Source organism: Crocuta crocuta, unplaced genomic scaffold, assembly GCF_008692635.1.
Source record: "Crocuta crocuta isolate KB4526 unplaced genomic scaffold, BGI_CrCroc_1.0 scaffold31, whole genome shotgun sequence".
Taxonomy (NCBI): domain Eukaryota; kingdom Metazoa; phylum Chordata; class Mammalia; order Carnivora; family Hyaenidae; genus Crocuta; species Crocuta crocuta.
In genome coordinates, this window is record NW_027528362.1 from 2608846 (window position 1) to 2632411 (window position 23566).

The 23566-nt window shown below is 51.2% G+C and overlaps 2 protein-coding genes across 2 annotated transcripts in view; one reads left to right on the forward strand and one right to left on the reverse strand.

The window, feature by feature from the left end:
- Positions 1–23566, reverse strand: part of STK24 (serine/threonine kinase 24) — a 66278-nt gene that overhangs the window by 6577 nt on the left and 36135 nt on the right. Inside the window, exons 3-9 of the mRNA XM_077753873.1 lie at positions 21751–21807; positions 15911–16019; positions 15457–15614; positions 6612–6797; positions 4423–4568; positions 2409–2538; positions 1106–1174 (exon numbers count right to left, since the gene is read on the reverse strand). Of these exons, the coding sequence (XP_077609999.1) occupies positions 1106–1174; positions 2409–2538; positions 4423–4568; positions 6612–6797; positions 15457–15614; positions 15911–16019; positions 21751–21807 (855 nt within the window). The remainder of the gene's footprint in view (positions 1–1105; positions 1175–2408; positions 2539–4422; positions 4569–6611; positions 6798–15456; positions 15615–15910; positions 16020–21750; positions 21808–23566) is intronic.
- Positions 9384–13225, forward strand: LOC144223235 (small ribosomal subunit protein eS1-like). Its single transcript, XM_077753958.1, is given in 5 exon segments — positions 9384–9560; positions 10586–10850; positions 10853–10879; positions 10882–11120; positions 13208–13225. Coding segments are annotated over 5 exon segments (726 nt in total).

The window sequence follows — 23566 nt, forward strand, 5'->3', positions numbered from 1 at the left end:
GGGGGGGGGGGGGGGGGGGGACATCAAAATCAAAGCAGTATTCCATTTAGGATTAATTCATTAATTCCAAATAATGATTTCAGAACAGTTTCTTCACATGTCCCACGAAAAATACCCGGCTTCCGACAAGCAGGAAGTACCTGTGCCACTTTCTCAAGCTGCCTGCCTGAGCAGGTCAGGCGCCAACGGGGCCTCCAAGGAGGGCCAGGAACAGCCAGAAAGCCTGAACTCTCCCAACAACACAAAAATGAGCAAGAGGGTGCCTTACAGACAGGAGAGGGAGAGCGCAGGCGCCCAGAACAATCCGCCAGGCCAAGAGCCAGAGAGGGACACAGAGGGGCCTCTACCTGCCCCGTGTCGTTTAGCTGTCCGTCAGAACCCCGAGCGTTCGGTGGTTTCAACTCCACACCCCAGGCTCCGGCAGGGCCCTCAGGCGAGCTCGCAGGGCAGACCCTGGGCAGGGGTAGGGCTGGGGGCTGGACAGAGCTACACGGACACGGGGGTGGGGATGGGGGCGACAAAGGGGGAGTCGCTGCGTGACTGAGGTTCGGGCCAAGTGGAGTGAGCGGGGAGGNATATAGGTACCGACCAGAGACGGGGGTGGAGGTGGGGGGCTCCGCTGGGCGGGACCGGGGAACCAGCACATGGCTGAAGTCAGTCGCACAATGCGGGAGGGACAGGGGCTGCTCATCGCGAATACCAGCTGCCTGCTAGGTATGTGAATACAGGAGGATGCCAGTGAAATACGGGTCACCCGGGGACAGCTGAAGTCACTGGGGAATCTGGTTTCTTCCTTTAAAATAAAATTCTACTTTTTACATCGCCACACATGTCTGCGCCAGAGCCATCAGGCTGCAGCCAAGCAGATTTTGTAGAAGGCAGGCTGACAATTGCCCTGGTCACACAGGGACTTGGGCTGGCCCAGAGCACCCGGGGTGACGTCCCAGTGACACGTCCCAGGAGGGGCCACAGTGAGGACTCCCCTCCTGCTTGTGGCAGCTTCTTCCAACCTCTCGGATGCTCCCGGCAACGTGTCACAGAAAGAGACGCCCCTCCCCACGCCTTCCCCCGCCACGTCCCCCCAGAAGTCAACTGGGGATCTTACCTCTGCAAACAGTGGAGAAATAATTGTAGACAAACACTGAGAGAAAGGCCTCTTTGGGATGTCTTTCACCTTAGGGAAGAAAGAAAAGGTCATCAGTAACATTCACACCGCGACACCTGAGCAGACCTCAGACACGCCGCGCGTCAACTCTGAAACGCCATCTGCGCTGATGCCCGAATGGGCCTGTCCTGCTGTCTCTCACTAGACCACAAGGTTTCGTTTGCAGCTGGGGAGCCAGGGTCCGGATCCCGGGGGGAAAGGCCCACGGGTCCCGGGAGGGGCACCTGTATTGGAACTCCGTGCCATCTGTGGAGTGGGACTTACTACGGAAACTGGAACCGAAGCTGACTGTTAGCACAAGTGACTGTCGCGGCCCAGCGGCCTATTCTCCACTTTTGCAACCTCTATAATGACTCCTATCTGCTTATCAAAGCCAGTCTCATAGGCCCACCACGGGGAGGCCACTGGCCCACACTGCCGGGAGAGCAACGGCGCCACGATGCTTTAAAAAGATTTTTAAAATACAGGTTTTCATAAACTTAAATAGACACAAAACCAATTAATTAAACTAAGGTTTTACAGGTGTACCAAAAGCACTGCATTTGTTTTTAAGATCTTAAAAACTTAATCCCAAAATTCTGGGATTTATGAGTAACCCCAATGCACAAAGCAACACCCCGACCCCTGCGAATGTGCAAGCATCAGGAAACACCGACTCCACGGCGATGGACTGGGGGTGGGGGTGGGGCGGGGAGACGCCAGCCTCTGCAGAGCAGACCTGAGGCCAGATTCTCGGGTCTGACTCTCTGGGTCCTCAAACAACAAAATCTTTTTTCTTTCTTTTTTAAACTTAAATTTAAGTTAGTTAACATACAGCGTAGTCTTGGCTTCAGGAGTAGAACTCAGTGATTCATCACTTACATATGACACCCAGTGCTCATCCCAACAAGTGCCCTCCTCAATGCCCGTCACCCACTCAGCCCACCCTCCACCCACGTCCCCTCCAGCAACCCTCAGCTTGTTCTCTGTATTTAAGAGCGTCTAACTGCTCGCCTCCCTCGCGGTTTTTATCTTATTTTTCCTTCCCTTTCCCTATGTTCATCTGCCGTGTTTCTTGAATTCCACATAGGAATGAAATTCTAGGACACCAGACAACATAATCTCTTATCTCCCATCAATTCAGGGGCAGCAAAATTCCACAAGAGCCTGCCCAGTAAGGAGCAGGTCCCACACAAAAGGGACTCGGGACCACCAGTGACTGGTGACGACAGGTGTCCATCTACATAGTACGAGCCAACATTACCTTATTCCTTTCTAAGTCCGAAGGCTGCAGGGCTCCGTTCTCGAGACTCTTTGGATCCTTCTCTCGAATCGTGAAGATCCAGTCCCCAGAGTCGCTGCCTCCAGATGCCTGGCTGTCGGTATCCGTTTCCCTTTGTAGAGAAATCCAGGTGAAGTCCATGAGTGAGCGAGGAGACCCTGTCCCCGAGGAGACCCACTGCCCAGCCACCCCCCAGGCTCCACTCCTACCTCCCATCTCCACGCTCCACCACCACAATCCCCTGGCCCCGTGGGTTTTTTCAGAGGAGGACCTTGCCTCCTGACTCAGAGAAAGGAAAGGCCGTCAGAATGAGGCCCCTGTAACTTCCCACAGTGCTGGCCGCACCCACACCCTCCATCCCACCTCCCGAAAGGGACAGAGACATCTCCTCTGCGGGACAATCCTCTGCTCCACGGACAGCCCCTCTCTCAGAGGTCACCTTTCTCCCCTTGGTCTCCTTCCCATGAACATCCTAACATGCGGCCCTGTGGCCCCTCGAGCTACGGCCACGACTCAGCCTCACTTCTTGGATGTGTTACCTACACTCACTGCCTCCCGTGTCTTACCTTCCACTCAGGCCAGAACCAAGCCTGTCCCTGCACTGACACTCAAGGCCACTGGTCCCCAGCAGGCACACCACTGGACACGGGGGTACTGCTCAGTCCTTCACCTGCTTGAGCCCTGAGCCTCAATGTCCCTGCTCGCCACTCTTCCCCTCCAGGGTCTCTGCACCCAGATGTCCCCTGACCCAGGTTATCCACGGGGTCCCAGGCTAGGTGCTTCCCAGCACGCAGCTCTAGGCCTCCAGCGCTTCGCACTCGGCAGATGCAATGTGGGAGACACCTCCACTCTCATGGTCATTCTCATGGCCCCCATGACCATTTATCGAGTGAAGACTTGAAATCCATGACCCCCCCGCCCCCCCCATGCCTCCTGAATCCTAAGCCGCGATGCCACTCCACACAGGACACATCCTCCCAGTATCTTGTCAGCAACTCACACGTGCCCCACACCAAATTCAGCTTCCTGTACCCTGGCCTCCTCCCCCCACCAGACTGGCGGCTTCCCCCGCGTTGTCTCAATGGCACCCACCACGCTGCTGAAGCCTGGACGGTCTCTCCTCCCTTCACTCACGTCCAGGGTCACGTTCAGACTGCCTGTCCATCTTCTCACCCCCATCGCTACCCGGCTAAGCTCTCAACGTTCTCACAGCTTCCAGACACCGTGGCTCTCACTCTCGGCTTTACAACGGAATCACCTGGGGACCCTGAAAACACCTGGGTCCCTGCCCTTAGAAATTCTGATTCAACCGGCCTGGCGTGTGGACCGGGACTGGCGGTGAACTTGGGTGTCTGGCTGAGGTGTGAAGGAGAACAGACCAGGTGCTACGGGCTGGACGCCTGTATCCAGGACACTGTCCTCACGTCCCCTGTGTTCACGTCAGAGCAGGTGGTCTAGCTTTCCCGACACCCAGACACCGAAGCGGCTGCGACAACTCATCCAGGTTCAGCTACCAGAATTCCAACGGGCTTAACTTCATGCCAGTTTTCAGTAACTAACTCTCACCACGGAGCTTTTACAGCCCAAGCATCTACTGTAACACGACACAGAACTGTAAAAACGTACACGTGTATCTTTCTAAAAATACTTTTAAGGCAGTCTGATTAATACTTTTAAGAGGAGGAAAAAGAAAAGGAGTCCAGTTCTAGTCCTTAATGAGCAACACAACCACCACAGATTTTTCCCGGAAAGACGCCCTACTGACAACAAAAAGAGGCTAAAGGCTCCCAAACTGTCCTGTACGAACACAAGAATCCCCATCAACCCGAATTATCTAAAAACAAATCAAATTCACAAATGAAGTAACAACCCCCACACACACATACTGAAACGAGAGACCAGAACACACACACGTCAGTGACGCGTGCACAGGGCTCACAGGCACCCCACCCCCACCGCCCACGCGCACCCCGCGACCCAGGAGGAGCCGACTCACGTGTCTGAGTCTTCGGAGCCCGAGTCTTCATGGCTCTGCTCGGCCCGCCACCGCTTGTACCTGTCGATGAGCTCGGTCAGGTAGGAGGTCTTCTTTGAGTTGCGTATTATAAACTTGTGCTTCAGCAACTCCTTAGCCGTGGGTCTCTGGGAAACAAACCACCCGACAAAACAGAGGGAGCGTGAGATGAGGCTCCCGTGTTCTGCTTCTGCCCCTCTTGGAACCCTCTTGCTCAATTCGGCGTCCCCAGTTCAGAGACGCTGGTTTCCTTCGTCTGTCTCTTCCCGTGGGACTGGGGTGAAGCCCTCACCCAGGGCCTGGGCTCAGCCCGGCCAGAGTCACACAGCATACTTCGAACCCGGCAACTTCTTTAGAGGATGGCAAACCCAACTGCAGGGAGCACACTTCCCAAGGACAAATGAGTTAGCCCAAACCGGAGCAAACAGCAAGAACACACAGACACCACCAGGAAGCCTAAGTTACCGCTTACTCCGAGTTACTAAACCTTTATTCCTGACAGCCGGGCCTGTGTCTCAAATTCAAGCTTACAGAAAACCTGGGTCATCTCAGGCCACGTCTCCCTCCCTGTCCACGTGACTGTGAAACTCCATGTGTGCCAAAAGTGCTCAAATGCTCAGCTTCTCCCTTCCCTCCGTGTGCGTGGGGTGCAGGTAGGGGTGGAGACGTGTACACTGGGCGAGTATGCCGATGCTAGAAATCAACTGGGGATGGGAAGATGTGTACACACTGTGCGTGTACCTCCTAACTGCTGCTCACCGTGGCAGGGGGGCTCATAGCATGACTGCATGTTCAGAGCGGCGTGGACAGGGAGAGGCCCAGTCCACACCCCTGACGCCTGCTGCTTTCATAAAATGCTGATTTGCACAATCTCAGGCTGCACTCCCAGAGGTTCGCAGAAAATGCTGCGTTCCCCACCTCATCCCTTTACAAGGCTGGCTTAGTAGAAAGCCGTGGTGCTCTTGTAACATTAATCACCCCCCCCCTTTTTTTTTTGAGAGAGAGAGAGACAGCGTGAGCAGGGGAGGGTCAGAGAGAGAGGGAGATACAGACTCTGAAATAGGCTCCAGGCTCTGAGCTGGCAGTCAGCACAGAGCCCGACGTGGGGCCCGAATCCACGAACCGCGAGATCATGACCTAAGTGAAAGTCGGACGCTTAACCAACTAAGCCACCCAGGCGCCCCAAACACCCCTTTTTAGATAGGAGTTCATAAAAAAAGGGTTTCAGCTTGGCCTCCAGTCAATGCTGCTAGAAAATTCAGAAACAAATCAAGGACATATGGTGCTATATGCAACACCGAGCTACAAAGGTAACTTTCAAGGATATATCCCAGTTGAGAGAAAATTCGGCTAAAACTGTACAGGGTTGGGGCCTCTGGGTGGCTCAGTCGGTTAAGCATCTGACTGGCTCAGGTCATGATCTCACGGTTCGNGTAAAAAGGAAGGGGTATCAGGGCAAGGTGGTGATCCATTTCTATTTTTTATTTGCCTTTTCTTTCCTAACACATGCCAAGAAGAAACTGAAAACATCTACTTTAAAGACACATGTAGCCATTATTTTCCTGGCCAGACTTTGCAATTACTAAAAACGGCTAAAAATAGCCTGACCTTTCACTATAAATATTAAAAATTTACGATTCCACATAGAATCTTAAGGAGAACAGTCTTCGGACTCAATGAGGTAGGAGATGCTACTTACAATCTGAAAGGAAATAAGCAAATTTCTGTTTCATGCAAGATAAACAATAAAACCATTTGCAACTCAAATAGATCAAAGCCATTTAGGAAAAAACTAAACCTGGGGCCCCTGCCTGGGTGGCTCAGTCGGTTAAGCGTCCGACTTCGGCTCAGATCATGATCTCACGGTTCGTGAGTTCGAGCCCCGTATCAGGCTCTGTGCTGACAGCTCAAAGCCTGGAGCCTACTTCCGATTCTGCGTCTCCCTCTCTCCCCCCACCTCCCCTGCTTGTGCGCTTTCTCTCTCGCTCTCAAAAATAAATAAATGTTAAGAAATTAAAAAAAAAGTAAACGAGATCGTGAAGACAATGGCAACGAAGACAACGGACAACCAGGACGAGAGCGATGACACAAATTCCGGAAGACGACTCTCGGTCCCTAGGCCACTTGCAGCCGCACAGGAAGGGACGCCACCCGGAGCCCACGCAACTCACAAAGCTTGGCTCCTTGTTCAAACAGGCTTCCACGAACTCCTTGAGGGCTTTGCTGTAGCTGCCTTCCAGCGTGGGGGGGTTGTTCTTTGGGATGAGGAATAAAACCTTCATGGGATGCAGCTCGGAGTGAGGGGGCTCCCCTTTTGCGAGCTCGATGGCCGTTATGCCCAGGGACCAGATGTCCGCCTGCAACGACAAAGCATCTTTAGGGATGCCATGAAGTGAATAAATGCAAATAAATCTATTTCTTAAGGGGGGAAAAAAACCCACATCTCAACATACTTCTAAGATTTTGAAGAAGATCACTATTTTTGAGTGAACACAAAAAAGGCTTTCGAATAATTTCAAAACAGGTGACACACAGGAGAAAATTTAACACACAGCACATCTGGCCCTGCACTGAAGGAGGCTTTTACAACTATTCGTTCTCCATTTACCGCCGGGAGTACAAGACACTCTGTGTTACCTGAGGTCCCAGGGGTTGTAGGCTGGGTAAGGAGAAGTGAACAGAGGGCACACCGGGGGTGTGGAGGGTTCTCCGACTCACGCCCTCAAGCCAGCTTACAACTAAGCACAGCTGTGAGGCTGGAGCAGGCACACGGGTCCCAGGGACTCGGGTTTAAATGCCAGATCTACACCCGAAGTCCTAAGACACTGGAGAAAATACCTAACCTGTGAGCCTAGTTGTCTCATCTAAAATGGGACGAATACCAGGTGGCTGAGCGAGGTGCCTCACGCAGCACCTAGAACTTAATCTGAGAATGGTCAGGTGCACACACAAGTGGAGATGCACCCCACACACTCATCACATGAAGTTACTAGTTAACAATCTGCCACATGGGCTTTGTCTATTTTTCGCCACAGCGCATTTTAAAGTAAATCACAGACATCGTGACATTGACCCTGAGCGCTTCAGCCTGCAAGGATATTTTTACTATCTATCAATTCCTAAAATTAGCAAGAATTTTAAAATTCACAATAATTTGGGGCGCCTGGGTGGCTCAGTTGCTTAAGCATCTGACTCTTGGCTTCAGCTCAATGCATGATCTCACTGTTGGTGAGTTCGAGCCCCATGTTGGGCTGTGTGCTGACAGCATGGAGTGTCCTTGGGATCCTCTCTCTTCTCTCTTCTGCTCCCCTGTGCATACTCTCAAAATAAATAAGCAAACTTTAAAAACTGAACAATAATGTAATATGCCGTGGTAGTTAAATTTTCTCAATTTGTAAAAAGTACTGTTGCAGCGGGCTTATCGGAATCAGGAGAGCCCATACTTGCGATCGGCCGGTAGGTTACCTAAGGCTCTTTTAATGTGCAACAGTCTCACCCCTGCCCCACCCCCAGTGCCACTGTCTGGAGGCAGAAACAGGCCCCCAAATTCTGGGTCTGTCTGGTTTCTTCCTGGAGTCAATTACTGCTGTTCTTCCAGCTCCTGTATTTCCTGTCGAGTGACAGGTTCATTAGATCTAAGGGCTTGGTCAGATCCACTGCCGGCAGGGAGTGGGGGGCAGCACGTGGGGTCTGGCTGCCCATCCCTGCTGTGGCCACAGGGCGCNAGGGGGAAGGGACACCGAACCCCGTGACCGTGGGAGGCAAGTGAGAAAAGCAGGTGGTCCTGGAGAGGGCGAGGGCAGTTAGGGAGGCTCCCTCGGCAACTGCCAGCAGCCCCGGCAAAGGCGACAGACGCTGTAAGGACAGCGCGGGACAGAGCGGCCAGGAAAGCAGGGGAGGATGCAGGGTGGCCTCGGCCCCACGCCCCCTTCCACACCTTTTCTGCTCTGCCCACCGGGCTCCAGAAACCCACGGCAAGTCAGAACGTAATCGAGCCCTGACACTCACTCCCCAGCAAGGCAACGGGAAGGCCGAGACACCGTTCCGGTCACGGCAGGGCACAGACAGGTCAGGACACTGACCTCACTGCCCTTCAAAACCCACCGTGTTCTCACACCCCTAGTGAGTGTGAGAGACCCTCGCCGCACTCTCCCCGCCCGGCAGCCTGTGGGGTCGAGGCCTACCACACACTCCATTTCTTCTGTTCTCCGTGAACATGGGTCTCACTGCCAGGAAGCCTCATTCTCAATTCTTTGCACGACGGGGATGGGACTAGAAGAGTGGCATCAGGAGCCATACCCACCCCTCGCCTTCCCCTGGGAGCCTGGACTCCCCTTTTGCCCACGCATGTGCCGCTGTTAAAATCAGCAAGAAGGTGACTGATCAGAGCGCCGGCCGCCAGGGGGAGGTTGGGTCACTGGGGCATGCAGGGGTGCGGGGAGGGACAGATGCGAGCGCAAGGGAACATACAGCCCTCACGTGGCGGCGGCTCTTTCCCTTCCACATCCAGCTGCCACTCCCACCTTCCTGGACTTCACCAGAACTGCAGCTCTTTGCAAAGCCTGCTGCTCAGCACCAACCTGCCTCCCGGCCGTACAGACACTAACCCCTGGAGGGCCTCCTCCAGGCCCCCAGGCATCCCATGGCCGTACAGACACAGGGCCTTAGTCCTGCTGACCCCTGGTGGGCCACCTCCAGGCCCCCAGACATCCCACAGCCACTTAAAAACTCTGTAATTAGAAGGCCAGGCTGACGATGGTCTTTGGTGGCAGCCTCACATGGGGATGCACATGCACTTACTTCCTCACAGCCCCAAGGGCTTTCCATCAGGCTCCAGGCTAGACAATAAGCAGACAGTCGCAACATTCCAAGAACCTGGCCACATGCCAGTACAGGCCAGTGGTCAGCCAAGGAAGCAGACTTCCCAGCCCCACCCATTAGACATGGCCAAGGTCTTCAAGAGGAGGAGGCATCGCCCTCCTGCATCCCCTGGGGGGGCTGGCCAGTACAGCAGCATCATGGCCAAATGCACCATCCTGCGTCTGGCCGAGCCAGGAGCCCGTGTGTCACACCAGCTCCTGAATTCCTCTTTGGATCCTCCTGTATCAGCCAGGTGCCAGGTATGTGGCTCCTGGCCTCTCGGCACCTGGTCCCCCTCTATTCCTCCTGCCTACAGTGGAGTTCAGAGCTCTCCTCTCTCCCCTGGGCTTCTTGGGGGGCTCCCGAGTGTCCTCCTGTCTGGGGACTCCCTCTCTAGGCCTCTCACACCCTGCTGACTAATGTGGAAAACTTGACGGACGTTTGAACAAATGGCAAGCAATCTGGCATTATGTATCAAAAGCCATAAAAATATCCACACTTGCAAAAACCAATTAATTCCACTTCTAGGAATCTATCCTAAATAAATAATTTTAGATTTAGAAAATGGTATATGCTGCCAAAAACATTCAACAGCAGCCTTTCTTACGCTAAACCTTACAGGAATGATTAAGCTGCTCTACCACATTTACAGAAATACCGCACATGCAACGACGCTGTTGACAGAGGATCAGAAATACACCAGAATCTATCTATTACTGTATTTAGGAAATATGGCATCAGATGGGAACACGTGTCTGGGTTTTAAAATAAAAAGTTACGTGGGGGAAGGGCAGTCATTTTCCAAAGCAATTAAAATCAAGGCAAAAGAAAAGACCTGTTTTACTCCCATCTGGGAAAAACATGAAACTAGATATTAAAAGAAAACAAACATAGGTTTTCAAGTAAGCCCAAGTCAAAAGTTATAAGGGCAGGCACTCTGACTGCAGACATGTATCTGCGAACAGACTTTTTTTCCCCACATGCACAGTTCTAGAGGCTCCGAAGTGACCACAGAGTCACTGATGACCTGGTATGATGATCAGGGACCTTCCTCAGGGAGGCTGGGCTTGCTCCTAATATACCACATTCTAAACCCTTGTAATACCATGTTAAGTAAAAGTAAGCTGGCTACAAATCTGCAGATACAACACACTGTAAGTGGTATGAAAAGTTTATGTGCAGAAAATATTCTACAAGGAACCATAGTCAACTCTCTATAATCAAGAGGAAGGAGTGGGGAGAAAAAAAACAAAACAAGAATCCCTGGGCAGCACGATGGCGGTAGAGCAAGTTCTTGGTGAAAGGTGACAGAAAGGGAGCCAGGGAGAAAGTAGTTGGTCCATTTTCTAGGAAAGACTCGTACGATGTGAAAGCACCAGCTATGTTCAATATAAGAAATACTGGAAAAACACTGGTCATGAGAAATCAAGGAATCACATCTGGTGGCCTCAAGGGCTATATTTTTGAAGCAAGTGATGCTGATCTGCAGAACGATGAAGCTGCATTTACGAATGTCAAGCTAAATACTGAGAATGTTCAGGGCAAAAACTGCCTAATTTCCATGACATGGATCTTACCTGTAAAAAACGTGCTCCATGGTCAAAACACAGCTGACCAGGACTGAAGCTCATGTCCATGTCATGATTACCAATGGGTATTTGCTTCATCTATTTTGTGCTGGTTTTACTAAAACAATGCAACAATCAGATGCGGAAAGCCACTATGGTCTGCACCAAAAGGTCCACGACATTCAGGAAAAGATGGTAGAAATCATGACCAAAGAGGTGCAGACAAAGGACTTGAAAATAGTAGCCAATAAAGTAATTCTAAACAAAGGCACCTGGGTGGCTCAGTCAGTTAAGCATCCAACTTCAGCTCAGGTCATGATCTCACGGTTTGTGAGTTCAAGTCTTGCATTGTTGGGCTCTGTGCCGACAGCTCAGAGCCTGGAACCTGCTTTGGATTCTGTGTCTCCCTCTCTCTGCCCCTTTCCCACTCACACTCTGTCTCTTTCTCTCTCTTAAAAATAAACAAACATTTGGGGCGCCTGGGTGGCTTAGTCGGTTAAGCATCCGACTTTCGCTTAGGTCATGATCTTGCGGTTCGTGGGTTCGGGCCCCGCGTCGGGCTCTGTGCTACCAGCTCAGAGCCTGGAGCCTATATCAGTCTGTGACTCCCTCTCTCTCTGACCCTCCCCTGTTCACGCTGTCTCTCTCTCTCTCTCTCTCCTAGAAATAAATAAAAAAAAACATTTAAATAAATAAATAAACTTTAAAAAAATTTTTTAAGGAAATCTTTTCTTTAAATAAAAAAAAGAAAGAAAGAAAAATACAGATCCCAAATCAGTTTCAACTAGTCAAAACCTACAGCTCAAAAACACATCTGATAGAAACCATGTACTTATTAATTATACGCAGTGCTGAGGAACAACACATTTATAAGCAGCACATGAAGGTATAAAAATCATTTCAGCACCGGACAGCAATCCGCGGTTGCTGAGAAAAGGCCCGATCATCACCGCGTGCTAAGAGAAAGCCTACTGTCCGCGTCCGAGCCGCGTGTTTCCCGCTCGCCTCCTGCCCTCACCTGCAGGGCTCCTCCCAGCGGGGTCGGTGGGTAAGTCCTGATCCTGTGCCGGAACCCGAGGAAGCCAGCGGCTCGGCACCAGGCAGGGAGGGCCAGTCGCACGCTGCAGCGAACGGGCCAAAAACGCAGACTCCAAAAACTGAGGGGCTGGCTAACAAGGCCGCTTTTCACTCATCTTTAATAATTTTATTTTTTCATCAATGTATCTATCACCTAGGTCCATTTTTCACCATGGTTAGACTATAGTAACAGGTATTTTGGAGACTGGACACCTAAATAACTTAAGCTTTCGTTCTGGGGTGGTTTCTTTTTTCCCCACTTTTTCCCCCCACTAGTTTCCAGTATGTACTGCTTTTGAGACCAAAAAAAGGGGAAAATCCTTTAGAAGAGAATACAGACACCAGCCTCTCAGGATCTAGAGGACACTTCAGTTAACAGGCAAGTCCATTTCTCCAGCCTCATTTACGTCCTTCACCACAACCTACAATCCAGATACGTAGGTCTCTCCATTCCCACGCTGGACTTGGGTCTGAACATCCCTCCCTCACCTCTAAGGGGCTAAAGAGCTCTTTGTCTGTGAAGCCTTCCCCAGCTCGCTCTGACATTCCTCACTCAGCCCCACTATGCTCCCTGCTCCCTGTTAGAGCTACCCACCAGCACTGCAATTACTCACTGGAGATGCCAATTACTCAGCACTGGGCACAACTACAGCAATAACCAAATGAATGAATACAGAAGAGCCATAGCCCCTGGACGATGTTTTTATGTAACCCGTTGGCTAACACGCCATCACAATAACCTTAGAAAGCGATGGGTGTGTGTGTGCGTGTGTGTGTGCGTGTGCGTGCGCGCGCGTGCAAGATCAACATTCTTCAGCCCAAGTCCCTGCTTAGTGTTGAACGCGAAGGCTTCCTTATGGGAGATCAGTTATCTCCCTTGGCTCATCTTCTAGGTCTCAAGGCTTCTTTAAACCAAGCTACCCTACTTCACCTTAAAAATAACAGTAATAATGAAGGCTCTTCAAAGACACATGGGCAATCATGACCTAGTAACGCTGTATTTAGATTATGAGCTGAGGTCAACACAGACGTCCTATATGTACGTGTGTTCAGGATATCTAAGGAATCTGGACAAATGCCAAGCAGTCAAAGATGCTGGTTCAAGAGGTCATTACGTTTAACAAGGTTCCAGACATATACTTAAAACTAATAAAAACTTTATTTTTAGCTAATAACGAATAAAACTTCAGATTGGTAAGATGAAGATACCAGGAAGGCACGTGTGTGCTACTCCTGAGCCTAACCCGACCTTCCTTTGACAGCGAGTGCACCAAAAATGAAAGTGGTGGGAACATGGGTGCCGACGACGTAACAGAACCGGCCCCCCGGGGCCGTGAGCTCCTTCCTGGAGTGCAAAGGCTAATGCAGAAAATGTCTGATGGAACCTAAAGAAGACCAGAAGGGGCAAGCGGAAAAAATCCACATAAACTGGTGCATCATGGGAAGAATATCTGCCAACGGAACTCCGAAAAGGACCTGTGGTCAGCCATTGTTCACGACAAAAGCTGCTAGCCCAGAGCCGCAACTCCTGGGAGGGAACTAATGTCACATTATCCCCCAAGGCCCCAGACTCAGACACAGATTAGCCTTATCTGCACTTTCCACACCTCCTAGGGCAACAAATCTGGGAAGCCGACTTCACATAAATGTCATTTTCGCACATGATTTCCAGTTGAGAGGTACTGGCTATGACCCAGACAAATGAGAGAATTCGCGTCTGACCAGTCAGAGAGAGAAGAATAGCTGAAGGCTAGGGAGAAGACTGGCATACCTTCCCGAGCTCCCCAACCAAGGGGACCGAACTGGAAATGAACACCTTTAAATCTACCTGAGAAGAACACTGTGACACAGTGTGACACAGATAAGAGCGTCTGGATGTGGACAAGAATTCCAGGAAAGAAAGGTGGCAGAGCTTTATGATCTGTGAACTCTCTGCTGACAGGGGCCACATCCTGGGCCAAGTCCAGAGCGGCCCTGCAAGAGGAAGAGAGGAAAGGTGAAGGTCTTGGATAACCAGGCCACTTCCTGGGGAAAAAACGCTAAGTGAGCAGTGATGGGTGTTTTCATACTGAAAATATAAGATCTGAATCCTGAGTCACAAGCGCCGTGGTGAATCAGCTCATTTACCAGAAAGGAAGAGAAAAAGGTCATCAGCGTGGTGTAATCAGAGGTGTTCAGAACTTGGGTTCTGGTCCCTCCCAAAATCTAGACCTACAACTCTGATAAATGGGCCTCAGCCTAAAATAAAGAGAATGGACGAGTCAGGCCCTAAAATGCGAGGACCCCCACAACAGTGGCTGCAGAGAGGGCTCTGGATGGAAGGAACCCATCCACGTGGCAAAAAGCATGAGGAGGCCCACACGGCTCTGTGAAACCAGGGGCTGAAAACCCACCAGTCATACCATCGGCATGGCCGTGGCGGTCACAGCCACAACTCAAAAGCGAGAGAGCCGGGTGTGTCCCTGCCGAGCTGGAAGCAGGTACACCTGCGACTCTGATCCACTCTTTCAACAGCTGCAGCCCCGCACTGCTGCCCTGAGGGCCGGAGGGAAGGTTACAGTACTTGGTGCTCTGTGTGCTGTGTTTAACAAGGTGGGACAAGTCCAGTCTGCTGACAAGAGAAAACGAGGAAAACAGCGCCTGGCACGTAAACATACGTGACTTAAATATTTGTTTTCCTAGAAACTGTTCAGAAGAGCCAATTAATTCTCTGTGGACCATGTGAAGACTGTTCTGTGTATGATCTGAGAAAGAGCAGCCTGGAGGAGAGGGGAGTTAAATCAAAAGATTCCCAAGGCAAAACTCTAAGAAGTTTAAGAAAGTTGAAGGTACCAGGCAAACAGAACCCAGGAAAAACTGGGAGAGGACAACGTGTGAAGGTAAAAAGGGTGGAAAAGAGGAATCATGTTGGAAAGGAGCCTCCGAGAATACTGATCCTAACTGAGCATTACGGACACTGAGAGGAAGAATCGGTGGCACGAACTTTAAAAGCACAATCTTTCCAGCCTCTGGGCTTGTATTTTTAGGAACTCTCACTTCTTCTGTGGGAACCTCCTTCTCTGCTTGTCCCTTAAATACTGCTCAGAGCTCGGTCCAGGGCCCCCGTCCTTCATCCGCTCCCGCCCAGGCCTCCAGTACCACCTATCCACCCGCCTCTGCGGACCCACACGCCCCTACCTGGCGGCCTCAGGAGGCCCGAGCCCATTCTAGCCACCTTGCTCCTCCATCCCGTCACACCCACCGGAAAAGAGCTTTCTCTAGTCCCCACCACCATCAAGCACACACTGTTTAAGCTAAAAAAACAAACGTCAGCAAGTGTGGGCTGGATACATAAAGGATATTAAATGATGGAGGAGATGGGAGACGAAACCTGGTTCTCACCGAGGCCGGGGAGAACTACCTTCACGTCCTGCTTCAAGGAAGCCGCGTCCGCCCCCTGGAAGAGCTGCCAGGCTGGGTCCCAAAAGATGACGAGTCTCTGGACCCGAGAACGGGAAGAGGCGGCCCTTACCTTGGAGTCGTAGGCAGACTGCTTAATGACCTCGGGCGCCATCCAGAAGGGGGTGCCCACGAAGGTGTTTCTTTTTATCTGGGTATCTGTCAGCTGGCCCGCCACCCCAAAATCGGCCAGCTTCACCTCTCCGTGTTCGGACAGCAGAACGTTGGCAGCTGCAACAACAAACCCCAGGACGCCCACTGACGCCATGTGCTGCTCCGCTCCACCCGTCAGCGTGTCGGGGACACGCACACTCCCCCGTCACGGAGCCCACGTGCTCAACGCCGGCAGGCGGCCCAGGGACGCTTTCGGTGGGGTCCCCCTCAAAGCCACCCCCACCCCAGGCATGCCAAAAGCACCCCCCAAACACACGCAGGACAACCTCCCTTTGAGGAGTACGAGCCTACCCGTAGGCGCCTTCCCACCCGCCTCAGGATCCCAAAGGCACAAAGGCCATGTGTTTTCTTACCTTTAATATCTCTATGAATTTTCTTCTCCGAATGCAAATAATCAAGTCCTTTCAGTATTTCTCTTAATATAGTAGCAATCTGAGTTTCATCTAAAGGGCCAGGTTCTAACTAGTAAGAAAAGAATTATGAAAGTTACTCAAGTGATCATTTTAGGAGTAGTTTGAGATGATCAAACACAGTCAATACCCGTGTTAAACAGACAAGATTAAAATCTAAAAACTTCTTTACTCCAGGGGCGCCTGGGTGGCTCAGTCAGTTAAGTGTTCAACTCCTGCTTTCGGCTCAGGTCATGATCTCGCGGTTTATGGGTTCGAGCCCTGCATCGGGCTCTACGCTGACAGCTGGAAACCTTGGAATTCTCTGTTCTCTCTCTCTCTCTCTCTGCCCCTCCCCTGCTCAAGCCCCCTCTCTCTCTCAAATTAAGTAAATAAACACTTAAAAAATAAAATAAAAAATGTTTGACCTAAACAATTAAAACCTATTTAAAGGACCCTCCAAAAAGTAAAGAAAACAGCAGAGACTTGATGAATATGCCACCACCACTGGAGAGCAGGGAGGGAATTCAACCACTCTTAATAGTCACACAAATCAGCACAACAATCTAACACTCCCTGCAGGGCTAATAACGGGGCCATCAGAGAGAGGGACAGAATTCTCATCATTTATATTAATTTTTTATCCATCTGATAATCCTCAGAACTACATTTCTAGATCTGATAGGGAAAGCTGTCATCACCCAAATTCTCACAATTCCATCGAAGGAAGCCACCACCTCATGACCGACCCTGAGTTAATTTTAAAAAGACAGATGAACTACACAGGATCAGACGTGTGAATACAGAGAACCAGTGGCTGCCAGAGGAGGGACGTGCTGGCCAAGATGGTGAAGGGGAGCGGAGAGGGACAGGTTTCCGGGTACGGAATGAGTATTTTACCCTCCGAGTACGGAGGGTAAAAGCTACAGCCCAGGGAGCACACTCAATGGTGCTGCAATAGTGATGTTCAGGACAGATGGCAGCCACACTGGCGCGGGGCACAGCATAACGTATACGCTTGTGAAATCACTATGCAGTACACTTAAAACTAGTAACGTTACGTGTCAACTACACTCAAAAAACCCAAAAACAAAAAAAGTGGGGCGTCTGGGAGGCTCAGTCAGTAGAGCGGCTGACTCTTGATTTCGGCCCAGGTTCACAGGATCAAGCCCCAAGCTGGGCTTTGTGCTGACAGCCTGGAGTCTGCTTGGGACTGACTTCTGTCTTTGTCTGTCTCTCTCTTTCAATCTCTCTCTCCCACAAAATAAACAAACTTGGGGGCAAAAAAGTGATTTATCCAAATCCAAAAGTCATTTACTCCAAAGGGAATGACAGCTAAGAGCCTCTCTAGGGCAGCGTTCCCACAGACATATGCACTCTCTCGGGCCTGCTCGCGTGTCTCGGCCTTCGCCGGGGTGAGGGCGACAGAGCAGCTGTCTAATGGCGCCAAGACGGGGGTGAGCGAGGCCCCCATCTGCCTTTGTGACGGCCGCACCTCTGCCCGGCACTGCTTTCCGTCCGCTGCGGGCCCCACGGGGTCCCCGGGAACACCCCCCATGCGGGCGGCGAGGAGGGAAGGTGGGGGTGAACCAGGCTGCCTCCCCTAGCCCTCCGTCTCTCGGCAGTCCCCCATGCAGAACCCAGGAGCAAGACGACATGCCTGTCACTCTGGTCCCACCGCATGTCACACTTGGAGGTCACACTCAACTAACCAGCCAGGGTGTATCCCAATTTCCCCTTTTAATTTTTTAATTGCATTTTTAAGTTAATTTATTTTGAAAGAGTGAGCCAGAGTGAGGGAGGGGGCCGCAACAGAGAGGGAGAGAGAATCCCAAGCAGGCTTTATGCTGTTGAGCACTGAACCTGATGTGGGGCTCGATCTCACAACCATGAGCACTTGACCTAAGGCGAAATCAAGAGTCAGACGCTTAAGTGACTGAGCCACCCAAGTGCCTCCCGATTTCTATTTCAGATTATCAAAGATCACCTCAGACAAAGGTGGCGTGTTGCACGCTTAATTCCACAGAACCTAATTTTCCCCACAATTATCTGACCAAGGGTCTTATTTTCAAGAAATACACATCAAAACTACTGTTCCGAAGAACACCATCTGAAACCCCTGCCTTGTCTGCTTCTCCACAGCTATTTCTGACTGTTCACAGGTTGGAGACATCTTAATACTCAGAAAGAGGAAAAGGCGCTTCTCTGGTAACCTGGGAGAGCGGAGTCGGGAAGGCAGGGCTGCTGGCCCGGAATGCACCAGAACGCAGAAGGGTAATCCAGTCCTTCAAAAAAACCCTACCACAGAGCATGGGTTCCACTTCCTCCTCCGGCAGGTTTCTACCCCAGCAGATAATCAGTAACATTTGGCGACACTTGGATTTAACCACCTCCTCCCTTCTGTTATCACATCTCCGGAAAGAAATAGCAAAGCCACCTGGTGTCATCACCAAGGGGAGACAAGAAGGGCGGAGAAAACTAATTAAAAGATCTTCCCCTGGACCGTGAGGAGCTGGCTCTCTGATTAATAATACACGCAAGGCCAGGCCCTTTTAAGTCTGACCTAAACACCACCCACCAATGATTTATATGCCATGGGTGGCAGGCAGTGGGGGGCCAGAAGGAAGAGACACCCTATTTACAGGGAGAGGAGATCCTCAAAGGATCCACCATGGATAGTGTCAAAACTCACTATAAAAAGGTATTTGGCTGTTCTCTACACCAGAGATCGTCACAGGTGGGGAGGACCCGCTAAGTTCTCAGAGTCCTGGATCAGCACCACTGCCATTAACACATCTAAGCAATATAAACATGATGCTGTCCCTCATGGAGAGGACTGCGGGCTCTTCAGATAATCTTTATAAGAGAAAGAACTCCCAGGAAAAACACCCGGGCATCTCATCTCTGGGTGACTTTGAATTCCCTCTCCCCCAAGTCTGCTCTCCCCTCTCGGCTCTGTAACAGGGACGATTTGCCAGGAACACGGCCACCCAACAAGGCCACGCATGCCAGCTTCTGCAGCAGCGGGCTTGGCCGGGTGACTAAGCTCTCACCTGTGGGATATGCACAGAAGCGACTGCCCCTTCCTGGTCTTGGCCTTGAAAACACAGGCAGCCAGAGAGGACAGTGACCTAAGACCACAGGAAACCGTGGGCAGCAGACGGCTGAGCAGACCTCCAGAGCAGGGCCCTGATGACCATGTGGACCGGAGCCCAGTGACCCCACACATGGGACAGAAAGAGAGTTGACCCATGGACAGAGTAGGGGTTAGGTGCACTGGCCGCCTGTGTAGTTGAAATTCAGCATACAACTTTGGTCTCCCCAAAAACTTAACTACTAATAGCCTACCGTTGACTGGAAGCCTGAATAATAACATGAACCGTCCCTTCCCACACATTTTGTGTGTTCTGTGTATCATGTACTATATTCTTACTAGAAGGGAAGCTAGAGAAAATGGCATTAAGAAAATCATCAGGAAGAGAAGATACATTTACGGTACCGACCTGTCTAGGAAGAAACATCGGCACGTAAGTGGGCTTGTGCAGTTAAAGCCCATGTTATTAAAGGGTCAACTGTACTTTTCTCTCCTGTGTGAGCCGCTGTTTGGGGTCCACTACAACAGCAGCTCTGCCTAACGTTAATGAACACACCATCTCATCCTTTAAAACCACGTTGCCTGGGGCGCCTGGGTGGCTCAGTCGGTTGAGGGTCCAACTTCGGCTCAGGACACAATCTCACAGCCCACGGGTTCACATCCCATGTCAGGACCTCTGCTGTCAGCACAGAGTCCGCTTCGGACCCCTGTCCCCTCTCTCTGACCCACCCCCACTGACGCTTATTCAAAAATATTTAAAAACATAAAATCATGATGCACATTCATTTTTAAGTTTGTCACACGTCTCTGCCTGACTGAGTGACCACTCTGTGGAGCACGGTTCCTTCTTAATTAGACTCCAAGGCCATCCCAGCCGCTCTCCGGCCAGCCGCTAACTCTCACACCGACCCTCCCAATCCACCCAGAGGGCTTCCTCCCGCCACGAGCACTTCCCCACACATGGTATCACGCGCGGTCTTCTCCCATTAGAATTCGGCTCCATGCCGGGATTTCCTTCTGCCTCGTCCACTGCGCTGACTCCCAGCAGCGAGAATAGCGCCTGACACATGGTGGGCACACAACTAATATTATCTGAGCAAAAAATGAATTCACTCGAAATCTATCACGTTTTACGTTATAAAGCCTTTAAGTGCGTGACACCCATTATATTCACAAGTCACGGCACCCCAGGACCAGATGGGCTTGAGAAATTATCTACATTCAGTAGTAAAACCCAGTGTTTTCTCACAGCAGCTTCTATGGGGTCCTACTAACATTTAATTTCAATTTATTATTTAATTATCCTTCAAATTAAAAAAAGTCAACAGACTGAACGCTTTTGCATGTGTGCATTCAAAATAAAACACATGCCTATATTACTCTAACATTCGTGTCTCTTTATAACTACCATACACTGGGGGCACCTGGCAGGCTCAGTGTGAAGAGCATGCGACTTGATCTCGGGGTCGTGAGTTTGAGCCCTGCCTTGGGTGTAGAGATTACTAAAAAACTAAAAATAAAAACTAAGCCATATTGTGTCTAATACTATTCCTCACACCAGATATCATATTTTACAGCTCAAACAGCAGATTAAAATCAACTGCATTTTTTTTTTTTTAAAGTCAAGAAGGATGCACCCCCAGGAAGGAGAAAGAGAAGGCTCCAGGGTTATCTGGGAGCCTCTTCTCAGAGGCCAACCTGTGACTGTGTTCTGCCAAGAGCAACAAGCTGCAGACCGTGGGTTGGAGGTCAACCCCCCTGCTCGGTTCCACTACCTTGCACATGGGCTGGCTCAGGAGTCCAGGCCAGGCAGGGGACAGGACCGCAGGGGGTGGGGGGCAGGGCCGGCTCCGCGATCCACGCGCGGTGAGTGCCAGCAAGGGATCTGTGTGTGCACCTGAGAAGCAGAAGCATGCACTCCTGCCTGACAGTGCTCCGACGCGTGACAAGCGTGCGCTCTTGCCTGACTGTGCTCCTACGTGTGACACTGTTCAGCAATCATCCGACTCTGCCTGCCCGTCTCACTCCGGAAATCAGATTTCTTACGTTTTCAAAATCCTGATTCTAATTCGTTATAAATGAAAATGTGACACACATATTTGGGAAGCTAAACCACCATTTGAATAGGAAACACCATTTGAATAACAGGGTATCCACCCCACAGAAGTAAAAGCCCGTTCTGGAAGACAAACTAACAAACTTAAGCTCTTAAGTAAGATAATGACGGGCAAAATCCTTCACGACTTCTATAAACAAAATTCACTGGCTTCCCAGGAAACAACACAACTGGCTTCAAAAGCAGAATTTTAATTTTCAGTAATATTACTAGGTTTTTAAATTTTTTTTTTTTTAATGTTCATTTTTGAGAGAGAGACAGAGTGTGAGCAGGGCGGGGGCAGACAGAGAGGGAGACAGAGAATCCGAAGCAAGCTCCAGGCTCTGAGATGTCAGCACAGATCCGGATGTGAGGCTTGAACTCACAGACTGCAAGATCGTGACCTGAGCCAAAGGCTGATGCTTAACTGACTGAGCCACCCAGTCGCCCCTTCAGTATTATTATTAGAAGCAGAAAAATGTATTATAAGGAATAGTTTGGTCCCTTTTTCATGCAACTCAAGGAGGAAACAGAAACGGATAAAAACAGTCGTCTTTACAACCCCGATTTCGGGAGAACTCTGGTGCGCAGTTAGGCACCAGGTGTGATACTTACTAGATCTAGTGCGGAGCCTCCACCAAGATATTCCATTATTATCCACAACTTCGTGTCCTACAGGAGAAAAGAAAACAAAACAAGAGGGAAGTTATTTTTAAAAAGGAAAACCAGAGAAGATTTTAAATTACCTCAGGGTATTTGGAACTGGAAAATTTCATAAATACCGAACAGCAAGAAAGGCGTGTGCACGTGACCCCGCGGTGGGGCCGTCCCGGTTCGTCCTGCCCGCGGCAGGCACATGGAGGCAGGAGGTTCTGCACCTACTGAGCCAGAATCTCTCAAGGAGCGAACCGGGGTGGCCTCCACTTCTATACAACCTCAGGCGGTGACCCTCAGGACAGCCGGGTGTGGGGGTCAGGGCCCGTGGTGTCACACACGGCCCGCCCCCAGGTCAGCCAGGAGGCGCCCGAGCAGGCAGCCCCGGGAATAGGTCCCTGCCCTGTCTCTCTGCCCTGCACCTCTGGGATGTACAGGGCGGGTCGGAGCTGAGCGAAGGTGATAACTCATGGGGGGGATGGGGAAGGGAGGGACGGACAGAAGTGCAGCCTTTCCTCCACTCCCTTGAAAGGCAGCCCAAAGGCCACCGTAACCTTCAGGGAGCTTTCCAGGAAAGCAGGCCCCAGCCTAATGCTGGTGTCTATGTCCTCACCACTGTCCACTCTGTGACTTTTCCCTTGAAGCCACTAGACCTCCATGACTTCCAGAGTTTTGTTTTAAGTAGGATTCACACCCACCGCAAAGCCCAACACAGGGCTTGAACTCACGACCCTGATATCAAGACCTGGGCTGAGGGTCAAGAGTGGGACACTTAACCCAGGCGCCCCCTCAGAGTTCTTTTTTTAAACACAAATCCTAGAGCGATACTCCCTTGAAAACCAACAAGTAAGCCAATTTCCACACTGCGCTTGGAGAGGGAGCGTCCGTGAGGTGGTGCGGCGCCCACGGGCTCGGGGACGAGCCAGACCAGGGTTCGGATCCTGAGCCCTCCTCACCACCTGAAGGACCCAGGCAGTTATTTGCTCTCCAAGCCTCTGCTCTAAACAAGTGACTGATGCACCGCGAGCAGGCAAGAACGCCCCCTAGTGGTGTGAATACCCGCCATGGCACTGGTGGTGAGAAACCCGTGAGTGGTTCTGGGGGTGCGCGACCCAGCACAGCCCCTTCCCACCAGCGACCCCCAGGCCCACCGACGCCATCACTCACTGGCCCCCTCCGCTTGGACGCTCCTCCACAGCTCCCATCCTCTGTGCGCCATCACTCTTTCCCTTTCTGGGGGCTGACTCTTCCCCCGGGGTCCCGAGGAGCCCTAAAAGCTGCAGGTTCTGCCTCACTCCTCCCCTCCAGGCTACAAGTCCCAAGCCACACCCCCCGGCTGCTGGTTTCTCCCCCACCAGAAGAGAAGGGTGCTAATAAGCATAAACTCTGCCACCTCCCCACCTGGGTCAGGACACAGATGCTGCAGGCAGTTTTCATGTTATCCAGGGACAGAGGGAAGGACAGATCTCCAAATACAGAGAAGCCCCCAGTGCGGACCCGTAACTGGTGCCACCACGGGCAGCACCCCCCGCGGGCAGCACCACGCCCCCGTGCACAACGCACACGCAGCCCAAGACAGAAAAGGTCTCTTAACTTGCCCATCGGTCAGGATTCCCAACAACTTCCACCTCCACCAACCCTAAAACAAACGTTCAAAAGGGGTCAGTAAATGGCTGAGCTGGGGGAGTGTAAGACGGGCTCTGAGAGTGGCAGGCGGGACACGCTGCCTTTGAGCTACAACAAGCTCTCTCCCCCTCAGCATTCGAGGCTGGGTGAG